Source organism: Cervus canadensis, chromosome 2, assembly GCF_019320065.1.
Source record: "Cervus canadensis isolate Bull #8, Minnesota chromosome 2, ASM1932006v1, whole genome shotgun sequence".
In the NCBI taxonomy this organism is placed as follows: Eukaryota; Metazoa; Chordata; class Mammalia; order Artiodactyla; family Cervidae; genus Cervus; species Cervus canadensis.
Genome location: NC_057387.1, coordinates 55,071,769 through 55,085,922, shown reverse-complemented (window position 1 = coordinate 55,085,922; position 14,154 = coordinate 55,071,769). Strand labels below are relative to the sequence as shown.

The 14,154-nt window shown below is 35.9% G+C and overlaps 1 protein-coding gene across 8 annotated transcripts in view; it reads right to left on the bottom strand.

The window, feature by feature from the left end:
- The window catches only part of COL24A1 (collagen type XXIV alpha 1 chain), a 371,899-nt gene that overhangs the window by 43,004 nt on the left and 314,741 nt on the right, over window positions 1-14,154 (bottom strand). For all 8 annotated transcript variants that reach the window (XM_043460779.1, XM_043460785.1, XM_043460778.1 and 5 more), the window contains one exon: window positions 906-1,013. In XM_043460779.1, coding sequence (XP_043316714.1) covers window positions 906-1,013 — 108 coding nt within the window. The remainder of the gene's footprint in view (window positions 1-905; window positions 1,014-14,154) is intronic.

The following is a 14,154-nucleotide window of genomic DNA, read 5'->3' as shown; positions in this document are numbered from 1 at the left end:
AGATTAGAAAATTATCCTTCACTGTCTTGAGATAAAGATATAGCTTTGGGACTTGACAAATTGGATCTTTTTTTTTTTTTTTCCAGATTCACACAAAAGAGGTAGTGATCTTATTTCTTTTCCCAATTTTAGCATTTGCTCAGCTATCTTTTTTTAGTGGAAAGGGATATTCATGGTATAAACATTAACAGGCTCAAATTGTAAATAATAGGTTGCTGAGTCATCTTTTTCAGAATACCTCAAAATTCTTCAGAAGTGAAGTCTTGAAAATCAAATTAAGAGATAATAATGATGAGGGTGCCAATGTCTTAATCCTGGTCTTTTATGAAACTGCATTAGATATTGCTCTAATGTCTTGGTTGTCTGGGTCAAATCTACAATACATTGAGATATTTCTAAGAGAGGTTTTGCATGGAAAGCCCATTAACATGTGACAACACTCCTTGCAATGAAGATTAATGCAGGACAATTACTATCACTTTGACTTTAAGAAATAATCTGTGTGCTTATCATATTTGTTAATTAGTTGGTTAGGTTCAGACTTAGTGGAACAGGAAGTATACCTGAGAAAATATGTAACTGGAAGTAAATAAGATTTTTCTGTTTTGGAGGAGAAGGTAGATGACAGAAAAGGAAGCAGAGACAAAATGAGTCAAAGAACATTTTTATAAAGCATCACTAATCCTGGGTTAATAAGTTGTTCCAGCAAATTACATGCTCTGTGGCTATCATGGGAGATGGCTATGTCAAGGCCATGCACTCTCCTTTTTTCCTCATGTGTTTTTTATTATTGGCCAAATTTAATTACAAGCTGTCAATCTCACCATCCTGTGATCTAGTCAATAAACTCAGGGCCAGGAGAGATGGTCAATACTGCTTATCCATCTGAACAAACATGCAGGTACCTTCGGTCCTTGAACTCCCGGGCTTCCTGGTGGGCCTGACGAACCCTTTGCTCCTTGAGGACCTAGAGACCCAGTCAGTCCTGTTCTTCCTGGGCTGCCTCTGATGCCCTAAAAACAGATAAGAAATGAGGACTAGGGTAGTTCTTAGGATATCCATCCAGAGGCTCAATAAGTGAGGGAAGGATTGGTGTGCTGAAAGGCTGCCACTGATACCCTGCCCAAGTTTGGGAGTTACCCTGGGCTGCTTTCGCAAATAAAAGAAATGCTTAAATGATGTTTTGGCTTACCTGAAATCTCTAATTATAGTTAATATAATGGTCTTGGGTTTTTAAAATAAAAATACCCAGGCAGTACAAAGTCCACCAGTGTCTCCTGACTAAAGAGCTTAGATATGAAGCAGATTTGTTGTATTCTAACCTTTCGTATTACACTCTGGTGTGCATGACAACTCTGATAACTGATTAGTGTATCCTTAAGAAGGATATTCTTCTTATTGTGGTCATTATTTCTCAATATATACAAATACCAAATCACTATATTGTACACTTGAAACTTATATAACATTATATTAACATTTCACTAGAAAAATAATATTCTCTTTCAATCGCATGATTCTAGAAAATTTGCTTCAAATAGCTTAATTACAAATAAAGTTAAGTAAGTAAACAATATTTCCTCAAAGCCAAATCCTAAAACAAGGATTTTTGTAGAGTTTGTGAGTGAAGGATAGTTATTACATTTTCATATGTTTAAAAAATCAAAGGAAGAATAACATTTCAAGACATAGAAATTATATGAAATTATAGTTTCCATATCTATAAACAAAGCTCATTCATTTATATACTGTCTGTGACTGTTTTGTGCCAAAATGGTAGAGTTCAGTAGTTGTAGCAGAGGCTCAATGGCACATATTACTTCCCACCTCTGATTGTTGCACTGCAAATTCCTATGATGCAATTATAAATTGACAAGTGCTTTGAGCAGAACATATATTGACTTGCTGTGAGATTTTATTATCACTGCATATCCACTGTATCAAAACAAAAAAAGAAGAAAAAAGTCGACTTTGTATTTTTAAGGCACAGTGGAATGTGGATTACTTTGTGATCAAGCGAGATGTCAAAGTTTTGTGTTTATTATGTGATGACACTAGAGCTGTACTTAAAAAAATACTATATACATCAACACTATTATACCAAGCACTTGACACAATATTCCCACTTCACAGAAATGTAACAGAAAAATTAGGAAAACTAAAATGGAGTATCTCATCACAATAAAAAATTCTTCTCAAAAATTTGAAATGGAGTTGCAACTAAAGTGAAGTTTATAAGTGGTTCATTTGTTAGTCCAACAATGAAAGTCGCTTATTGATAGACAATTAAATCATGCAGCAAAAATAAACTTGTTTGTTAGCCTTTTGGCAAGAACAGTTGCTTGAAATGTCAAGGACATTGGAGTACTATCAATAATCAATTAAAAATCAAGGCAAATATTTCCAAGTGATTTTCCTTGCCTCTTGATCAAATGATAGATGTTAGTAATACTACTATTTATTTGAGGAATCAATGCTGAGTTTGAAGTGTCTGCAAAGTTAACCCCTATGAATAGTTGGTGGAGTAATTATAGGTAAGAGTAACTTCAAGTAAGTTAAAAAACTAAATCAGTACAGCCTGATGTGGAATCTGCTACAATGTGATGATTGACAGTAACACATCAGAAAAAGATGAACTAGACAAATTAACAAAACTTGTGAATAAGTTAAGATATTTAGAGCCATGATTATTCATTGTATTTTATTCACCACCAGGTACTCTGAGGAAAATACTTGAATCTACAATATGTTATTGAGCCAGTACTGTCACGAGTGAACTCCATTGACTCTTGTAAATTTAACTTTCAGTGGTTTTGTAAAATTTTTTTGTCAAAATAGAAAGTGAATTTCTTGACTCTAATATGCAGCAGTTTGATGGCTTTGCAGGAATAAAGCTTTACTAGACTTTTTGAGATTAAGGCTCAAGTTTTTTTTTTTTTTGTATTAGAACTGTCCTCAACCTCTATTACTAATGATATGTGGTTTTAGAAATTAAATTTTGCTGAAGATTTATTCAATATTTATCTGTGAATTCAACCCAAAACTGCAAGGCAAAATAATGCTCACGAGTGAAACATAGTGTGATAAACTCATCTTGATGACAACTATTTGAATCACAAGTAGTTCAAACAGCTTTATACACTTCCTCTGAAAAATTAAAACAAGTGAGATCTCCATTTCCACAAAAATTTTTGGTGGGTAGATATTCTGAGCTCAAACACTTTTAGTAGCATTTTTCAGATCTAGATGCAAGAAATTTCTCTATTTCAAAATGAATTTAACTATATGAGGAGTTTCAACCGAAACTTCAACTGGAAATAACTAATGTACAACATAATGACATGCCTAAAAGGCAACTATCAAGAGAAGAACTTAGCAGAATTTTATAAATTCTTTCCAAGCAATGAATATGCTAGATTAAAATCATATGCTCATGAACTGCAATATTTGGCAGTACATATCTATGTGAAAAAAATGTTCAAAGATGAAATATGTAAGACATGCAAAATATCATTATGTCAGCATTAACAAATGAAATATTAATGACAAGAAACTGTAATAAGCTAAATGTTATCTCCCATGCAAAAGAATTCCGTTTTTCTCATTAGTAGACTTGTATCACAAAAATTATACTAAATCAATATTTTAAATCCATAAAAATTTATTTTCTTTCTTGTTACATAAGTTCTTAAGCAATACTCTTGATTTTGCTTTTTGCCTTGCAAACTCAAAAACAGTTATTAATATTTACAGAAAAATTTTTCTGACCCCTATTTTAGGAGATTATTATTAACTTTCTGAGTTGATTCCTGGGATACTAAATTGGGTTGCACAATAGTTGTTCTATGCATTGAACAACATTTGCTAAATATCATCTATGTATAAGGAAGGTACCATGGGAAGCCCTGTGAAAAACAAACAAGATGTGGTTTTTATTTCTAAGAAGCCTAAAATTAAGTGAGAAAGACTGTAATATATAAATAGTTCTAATAAAGGCAGAAATTTAAAAAAAAAAACATGAGAAAAGAGATATAAAGTAAATACTAGGGAGGTTCTGAAGAGGGGAAGTTACCTCTGGCACTAATCAGAAAAGGAAATACTGAGAAGGTAGGCTTAACTGGAATATAAGATAAAGATATTTCCCTAAAAGTTATAAAAGTGGTAGGAGAGATGACTGGCTCAAGATAGGCTAGAGTCATTTCTGTGGAGAGCCTGGCTGGCAGAACAGGATTTAAAGGGTAAAGCTAATTTTGAATTTAATGCTAAAGCATTTTTCCTTTTTTAAAAAAAATCTCCTCCAAATCATCATGTATCTTTTTATCCTCTTACTAATGGCAAAAAATAGTACAATATACTTAAAAAATTACCTTTTCAAAGTAGATTTTCCTTATGATCATAAAACACTAAAATAAGAATAAAATTGTATTTTACATCACTAGGTGTCATGTACTATGCTTGGTGCTTAAGGATATAGACTCTCATTCCTTAGCTTGACCTTCACATCTTTCTTTGTCCCAATCTACATCAACCATTTTCTCTCTCACCACTTATCTATATTGGTGGTTCAATATTTGTAAGGAACATTTATGAGGGTAAAATCTTGATAGAGGGAAGGGGAATGAGGGTGGAAGGTGGGGAGGGAGAGAGATCCACATTGTGGATTTAGGATTCACGTGGTGTGGTTCTTCAAGGTTGCTTGCACCTTATCCTAAGCTTGTCAATGCTAGCTCTTTCCCTTTGATTTTTTTTTTTTTTGGCCTTTTGGCTGAGGCATGTGAGATCTTGGTTCTGGATCAGGGATCTAACCCATGTCCCCCTGCACTGGGAATTGGGAGCACAGAATTTTAACCACTGTACCTCCATGGAGATCCCTCCCTTTTCTTCTTACAATGTGTTTTACATTGATTTAATTTGGTCTGTGAGCCTTTTGGTTCCATACCTCTGGGGTAGGTTATCTGGTAGTGTACTTTCCATAGGAATGATGAGAACCGTGGAAACAGGAGATAATGCCATTTAAGAGCTCATCATTACAAATGAAAGCAAACCTATTCATAGTCATTTGAGATTCTAGGATACAGAATTTCAGAAATGTTTAGGAAAGACCTAAGTCTTATACCAATTGCCAGGATTCTGATAAGAATACGACTACAGGAAAATCCAGTTTTAAAAACAAAGTTTGGATGAACAATGCTCCTCCCAGTAAAAAGAGGTTAAAAAACCCGAAGATGCATGAGACAAGTGCTCGGGCCTGGTGCACTGGGAAGACCCAGAGGAATCGGGTGGAGAGGGAGGTGGGAGGGGGGATCAGGATGGGGAATACGTGTAAATCTATGGCTGATTCATATCAATGTATGACCAAAAAAAATAAATTAAAAAAAAAAAAAACCCGAAGAAACCAATGGCCTGAAAAGAAAGCTGATTTTACAAAGTCATAAACAAAAGATGAAAGGAAGAAAGAAAACAACTACAGCAGACCAACAAAGTAACTTCAGAATTAAACTAGCTGAAAGTTGTAAAATATGGATCAGTATAATTTTTTTTTTTTAATAGTGGGTTGTCTTTCAAGACTGAGTGTATCCTGTGTCTGGATGTATTAGAGAAGTAGTGGATTCCAGATGGAGAGAACACATAACATGTGAAAGATCACCCTAGATGATTTTAGGACACCACAACATTCTACAATTCTAAAATAGTACCACTTCACCTCACTTTATTTGTAATTTAGGCACTGAAAAAAAAAAAGTTTATTCTCAAACAGAAAAAAAAAAAATCTATCTTTTGGATGACACATGAACAATGGACAGTCAGAGACTGCCAAACATTCCAGAAGTCAATAAGTATTTTTAGTGAGGATAATAAAGGCCATATGCCTAGTCCTCAGGGTTAACTGTGCACTACACTAGGAGTTTAATTTTACTTGCAGTACTATCAGATATTTCACACAGCACAAAAAATGTGTTCCAAATCATTTACTATTCACATTGGTTTCTTAGAGAAAAATCTGAGGAAAGTAGCAGAGTGTTCTGTACAGAGTTCCAAGCAATGTTTCATACAAGTAGAGAACAAACATTTCTTATTATGAATACACAGATGGATGAGTGATTTTGTGTTCAAGAGAAACAGATGCTAATCCCTATGAATTCCAGTATCTTCTAAATGATTTGTCTAAAACCAATCAGCAAAGGATAAGTCACTCTGAGCAAATTTTAAAAAGCAGACAAAATCAAAATTACCATTAATTTGTTCAGAGATGCTGAGACCAATCAACATTTTACCCGAGTCTTAGAAATGTTAATAAAATGGTAAAAGTACATGATGTCTCAAGGCCAGAAACCTCCATTATCCTGAGGTAGGAGCTAGCCTCCCTGCTGAGAAGGGTTTTGACTCTGTAGCAAAGTGTCAATTTTGACAAGACTGAAGCTGATGGCTGCTTAAGACTTGCGTCTCCAAGGAAGCAAGTACTTGGATCAGTAATGACAGACTCAACCACCACCACAAGAGTTACATCTGTGGAGAGTCTTTTTATCTGTAATGGCAATATGGTTGTGTTGTTTTATCTAATCTGATGTCAGTTATGAAAAGAAAATGAAGTTGCTTTTCACTTTGACTTCTCTGCAAGGAAAGGAAGGAGTAGCTTAAATATAAATATGCCGTCATCCTGGAACTAAATGTAAAGATCTGGTAATGAAAATGGGGCTATCCGTACACATCAGAGGATAGGCACAGAGAAAAATTTTGGAACAATGATGACTACTTTGGATATAATAGTGAAATATACCACTGCTGTTTGAATGCCCCCTGGTTTAGCTGTCTTATTCTCGTTAGAATGGAAACAAACATATTAAGAAAAAGAATGTGTGAAATAAAGGTTGGGCTTCCCTTGTGGCTCAGCTGGTAAAGAATCTGCCTGCAATGTGGGAGACGTGGGTTCGATCCTAGGGTTGGGAAGATCCCCTGGAGAAGGGAAAGGCTATCCACTCCAGCATTCTGGCCTGGAGAATTCCATGAACTGTATAGTCCATGGGGTTGCAAAGAGTCGGACATATAAAACCCCACATTTTAAAGAGGGTTAGCAAATGAATACTATCTTTAAAGTTTTGAGTAAGATGAGAAATTTTTGATGTTAATTTTTTTGATTTTTCAACAGTAGATTGATAAATTTTAAACTACATAGAACTTCAAATTGGTTTTGATGTTTTATCTAAAATAAAATTACTAGGAAAAGAGTTTTATCTTTTCCCTACTGCCAAGAACACTCCCTTGTGCTCAATCATATGTTTATATAGTTACTTGCTATATGAGAAAACAGTAATTAAAACTAATGTAATTTCTATAGTACAAAAAAATTAATATGATGACCTATTTTTGGGAGGGGGGGCATAATATTAGGCAAAATTAGTGGGTTTTCCCCAGTGGCTCAGTGGTAAAGAATCCACCTGTAATAAAGGAGCCACAGGAGATGCTGATTTAATCCCTGGCTTAGGAAGATCCCCTGGAGGAGGGCATGGCAACCCACTCCAATATTCTTGCCTGAAGAATCCTACGGACTGAGAGGAGCCTGGCAGGCTACAGTCCATGGGGCCGCGAAGTTGGACAAAACTGAGTGACGGAGCACAGTAGTATATACATATATATATGCACATATAAATATATACACACATACACACACATGCATACAACATAAAAGTACCATATTTTTAAAGCCAGCAAACCAATGGGTTATAAAAATAGTACTTCGTTTCCTTTACTCCAAGCAACTGAAAACACTTCTGTTTAAGTAGGAATTTCTCATTTTATTTGGCTTACTAAATATATCCCTCTTTGGAAAAAACTGGCTGTTTAAAAATACGTGGGATAGCAATTATTAGGTGATTATGTGCAGGGCTATATTACGCATAAATATTGTAGCATTTATAACATTTTCTTGCAAGGGCAATCATAAATAATGTGGCCAAATGTTAGAAATAAGATTTATGAATGAGCTGTATACTAAAATTAGGAGGTAACTTTAGTTTTGAATTGCTAAACCTGTTAAAGCCTGTGGAACTCAGAGTGGGACTGAACTGAGGCATGTCTTAAGGTAGTGGAGACAACTCTGCCTGAAGGTCTGTTCTCAAGAGCATACACAATTGACTCTTGTTCCGTTTTAATAGATATAGGCATTTCAACATTGTATTACCTTATAGAAATGAATTACTCATTCATAGAACAATTGATGGTTTATCGTTCTTGCAAAACAGTGTTTCAAATGCCACTAAAATATTGGACAACATTACTGTATCCTATGAAATCTCCTTTACCCAGGCCTCAGCCTGTAATCACGAGATTAATGGTGGGGGTGGGGGGGCAGGGATGAAGGAGGATATTTCACCTATGTCTTTCACTCGTAGCATGTCTAGGCAGTCATACCACTGTGAAGAAATGAAAATCCATCATTTATTTAAAAAATAATAAGTCTATATCCATACTATCTTACTTGATCCTCAGGTAATCCTGTTAACATGCCAAACTTTCTCCTGACTGCAGGTCTTTTCATTTGGGTCTTTCATATGGCAAGTTCTTCCCTCATCCTTTAAATATTTGGTTTACTCTTACCTTCAGTCCTTAGCTCAAGTGTAAGGCTTCTCAGTGAGTTCTCTATAGTCTACAATCTATCTTAAAATCTATTTACCATTATGCTTTCTTTCTTTCATAGCTCTTCCAATCATTTAGAATTAATTTGATTTGTTTATAGAGTACTACTCAATCATTAGGTTGTTTCATATTAAATTGTGATTTTTTAAGGTCAAAAATGGTTAAATGTCAGTAATTTCTTGCTGTTCCACGTATGTTCCAGGAGGGCAGTTGTTTGCCCATCTTGTTTACTGCTATCTTTCCTAACTCCAGGCTCATACTGTAACTGAGCAGGACCCTATGGGGTCTTCCCTAGGACAGTCCCATCCCCCCATATCCTCTGCTTTAGCTCTCCTCTGAAGTATCCACAGTATAATATCTGATGAACATTTCTTGAGTTGTTTCACACACATTCAAGAAGTGAAAGTCACTCAGTCATGTCCGACTCTTTGCAATCCCAAGGTCTGTAGCCCACCAGGCTCCTCTGTCCATGGAATTCTCCAGGCAAGAATACTGGAGTGGGTTGCCATTCCATTCTTCAGAGGATCTTCTTGACCCATGGATTGAACCCACGTCTCCCGAATTGCAGGCAGATTCTTTACTGTCTGAGCCACTAAAACTAAAATGGATGAAATTAACTACCTGATAGCTATGGGCATGTGGCCCCCAGTCCCACTGGCAGCTGAGGATTGACAATGTTAACCCCCCTCTGGCCACCCTGTAACCTCACAATGAACCAGAGAATTGTTTATGAGCCAAACACATATCCTGTGATAGCCCTCCTTAACTGTGCCTTTCAAAATGCTTTGCTGAAACTCATCTGAGAGTTCGGGGCATTTGAGCACTAGCTGTCTAGGGCTCCTTGTATGGTGACTTACAATAAACACTGCCCTTTCCTTCCCCACAGCTTGGTGTCAGAGAATTGGCTTTACTGCGTAGGCGAGTGGACCCAAGTTTGGTTCAATAACACTGGTAAGTACTAAACAAATACTTGGTTACTGAATGTTAGCCTAGCCAAGAAAATTATTACGAAAAAACAATAACTCAATAAGTGCATGCAGCCTACCAAGCACCTCACATACAACATCTCATTTGATCCTTATAAAAACCATATGAATTAGATATTACTGATTCCATTTTATAGATGATTCTTAAGTAGCAAGCACATCTTAATTTTAAACTCAGGTCTCTAAAGTTATAATTATTATGCAAAGAACATTTATTCTTCAAATATTTATTGAGTTTCTTCTAAATGGACCTGACACTATGCTAAGTACTAGAGATACAAAAACAAAACAGAACACCAGTTCTATAGCAGTTTACAAATGCCTGGTGAGAAAGACATTAAGATCATTAATTAGTGCCCATATGATCCATGCTCTGATGGAATCAGTGTACAGAGTGTACAGAAGTTTACAGTAGGCATGCTTAGCTTTGACTGAATAGTCCAAGGAAGGGTGCCTGAAAGAAATAACTGTTCAATTAAGTTCAATCCTGAAAGATTAAGACGTTTTCTTAATCTTTCTTAATCTTAACCTTCTTCCTAAGGTTAAAGATGGAAGAGTCTTCAAAGCAGAGGGAATATATTACATGTACAAAGGCATGAAAGTGGGGGAAATATACAGAATTTGGAGAAATGTCTAACAAATTAAGCATGATTGAAAAAGCATAGCACAATAAGAACACAGGCTCTGAATCTAGACTGTGTGCTTTTGAATCCTGGCTCTATTATTTATTGTGTGTGATTTTGAGCAATTTACTTAGTCTGAGTCTCAGCTTCCTTTTCTGTAAACTGAAGATAATAGCTATACCTACTTCATGGAGTTTTGGTGAGAATAAACTTCATATACACTCAGCACCTTGCACATAGCATTTAATAATTGTTAGACTAAAAGAGAAAGGTAGAATGTAAGACTGAGACCAGATCATAAAGAAACAATATTCCACAAAGAGTTCAGACTTTACTGGATTTGGAGTCATTGAAGAGTCAACTAAGAAAGTTACATCCTCTAGCAAATCTTTCATTTTGTTGCTAATAAGCAGCCCAATAGGCTGAGTTCTGCCTGTTTTGGAAGAGTTCTTAATGAGCAGAAAATGGGCCAAAACAAGCAGAAGGGTGGAGAAGAGGGAGAAAGCAGCAATCAGGATAAAGCCTAATGGGATACTCAACCCCTAAATAATCAAGAGGTGACAGGATTTGATGAATGCAGATCTGGCCCATGCTTGTATGTTTCTTCCTCCAAAATACTAAGAAAAAATAAATATATCTTCTTAGAAACAGAAGTTTCTTTGGGGTGACCAGCTCATAAACTAGGGAGTACACTACCCAGAGGGGTGCCAGGACTGCTGGTGTTCCTAACAGAGGCTTCCATGGTGGTCCTGCCACTCTATGCTTGGATTATGAGTGGCTGATGAAGTGTGTTTTTCCTTCTTAGACTTAGACTACGTGGACACAATCCACGGGTGGAAAAATGCAAGACTTTCAACGTTCTTCAAAGACAAGCATCTCATTTTTGACAACACGTAAGCCTGTGCTTACCTGATGAAGTTCAAAGTCAAGATTGAAAGGCTTGGATTTGTCCCAAGTCGTTAGTTTCTTTCCCTCTTTTCCAATAACCAATGTTATTAGTTGCAGCAAAGGAAAATAAAGACGGGTAAGCCTTCATTTTGATGACAAATAGATTTATGGTCTTTTCAGGGAAAAAGTTGTTTTCCTTTTTCATAAATGACTCAGGTACTATGCTAATACAGAAGCCCAGCTCAATGAAAACAGCATGGTAGACTCATTTGCTGCAGATGTGCTAAGTTGACTAGTCTCAAAACACTCATTTATACAGAAGAAAATTCACACAGTCAACTGTGAGCTTCCCCAATACCATCCTTCAGTTGCAGTCACATGACCTTGAAGAAACAGTGAAACTGCAGTGTGAGTATGCCAGAAATTCTTTAATTCCTTTGGCCACATCAGAAAGAGAAAGAACATTGTTTAGGAAAATCAGGCACTTGCATAATCCTAGAAATCCCAGAATAAATATTTTTCTCAGTGGAAAAATCCAGCAGTCTTTAACGGTGAGCCAAAAAACACCATGGTGCCATGATTTGAAAAAAAGAAAATAAAAAAAGGAAAAACACACACACACAAAAGACCAATAGAATGATGTCCTTATCCTTTGTTGAAAATATTCCAGGTAACTTGCTAGTATTTAGAAATTATACTGTTTTCTCTTAAGTAGTTTTTCTATCACCACAGTAGCTTTCAGAAATAATTCCCTTAGAAATCACTTTTCCTAATGACTAGTTTAGCCACTGTACCTAGTTTCACAGAACAGACTAGTCCCTTATTAAGCATTATAATTTTAGTTTCATAACAAATATTCTACAGGGAGTAGAGACATTTGTAAAAAATATTTCTATATCCATAAATACCAATAGCATGTGTAAACCTTAGGGTTAAAAGGGGACTCCTTAAGGGAAAGTTATTTTGCTTTTATTTCAAAGGTTATGAAATGCTTCAATACTTTTAACCTCCTGATATTCTAAGTATGCACGTAATTCTTTTTTTTAACATTTTTTGAAAATGCTAAAAAGTAGGAGACAATGAGTTATGATCTGATACCTAATTGCTTACTAATGGAAATATCAGATACCGCTCAATTTCATGGCCCTGGGAGGTATATTGTACGGTATTCAATATTATTGTAATTCATTTCATCTTTTCATCACAAAATTCAATGAGTTTTTAATACTCAAATATAAAGGGATATGTGGCTCAGAATCTATTTTTTAAATGATCCTCAATTAGAAGTAGGATAACTTTCTAAGTGGAGCTAGAATATGCATGTTTTGTTGTCTGACTAATCCCTTGATTTCAAGTATTCAGCATCTCCATCTATACTAAGTTCTTCTAGCATTTAAATATGGTTAAGATTCTCTAATTTAAGAATAACTTTCAACCTTAGACTCAGTTTCTTCTCTAGTTATTTTCCTACCTTCTCCTTTAGAGCTGAATTTCTTCATTGAACTGTCTGCATATTTTGATTTCCTCACTACTCAGGCATTTACTCTCACTCCTCAAGCACTCGAGCCCTGTTTCTGCCTCCACTAATCAAAGAACATATTTACTTGCTCAAGTTACCAATGATTTCCATATACTAATATGCAACAATTATAATGATATCTTATTAGATTTCTGTACTAGTCAGGGGGAGGTCCTTATTTGCAAACGTCAGAAAACAATTAAGCAAAAAGTTTACTGTAAAGACACTGAGTAGCTCATATAATCACAGATAAATCTAGAAAACCAGGTTTGGAAAATGGGTCAAATTAAAAGACAAGGCAGCCAGAATTTGGACACTATAGTGAGCACCACCCTAGCTCTTGGATGTTGATGCCAGTCATCCCTGGAGACCGAGTGCCACTGAAAGTTAGTGCTACTGCCACCAGAAGAGTGTCTCGTTATCCCTGGTTCTGTGTATTATTTTCTCAGTAGAAAGTGTAGGTGAATATACTTGACTGCTTAGGCTCTGGGTCATGGGCTAGCATCCTTGTTTCAAAGAGGAACTGCAAGGTGAAGGTCTGAAATTTTTGACTTCTGTAATAAAAGGTGGTTTCCCGTTAAGACTCAAAAAGAGAGAAAACACAAAAATTTCTGAACATAAAAATGGGATTGAGACAGCGAGTAGCCAAAAAACCAAACCCAAAACAGAATAAAACATGTCCAACAGTCTCCCATGATTATTAGATGCAGCTGATGAATTTCTCCCTTGAAATATTTTTAAGCTTGCAAGACAAGGCATTCTTTTTCTATTATGACCACTCTATCTCAGACTCCTTTGTAGTCTCCTCTTCTTCTTTACATGACTTACAAATGATAGAATTCATCACCACTCGGTTCTAGACCTTTCTACTGCTAACCTAATATCTGTGTTTTTTCTTCATTTGCTCCCCATATCCACCCACTGCCTATCCTCTATGTTGTTAATCTTTCTCGGAGTCTCACCTTTATGGACTGCTTCATCTGATTCTCTTGTGCTCTGACTTCCAGTTGTGGTTGGCCAATGGGATGAACCACTAGGACACCAAAAGTTACCAGAAGAGAGAGGTAATATATTTTTTTCTCCCATCTCCTCCCAACTTGGGTATTCTGTCAGTGACTGGGTTACTTTCAACTATAGCTCCTGTAAGATTCTCCTTTTCTAATAGCTCTGGGTCTCAACTTGACTCTCAACCTGACATTATTTCTTTCCTTTAACCTTTCAGCTCTCAGGGTGGTTAACTAACTGCTTCCTACTGTTGATAGGCTCTGAGTTTACCCAACATCATTTAGTGACTGACTTAACCCTGACCATACTTTTATAATGAGTCTCTTCAAAATTCAAGCTGAGTAATTCATCTATTTCAAAACAGGACTTTGATTAATACATTTTACTAGGTTAATACTTTAAATTTATATTTGACTTTCTCTCTGAGCCCTAGCCCCAAATATCTAATTGCTCACTTACCACCTCCGCTCGAATGTCAGACCTCTCCCACAAAATTTGG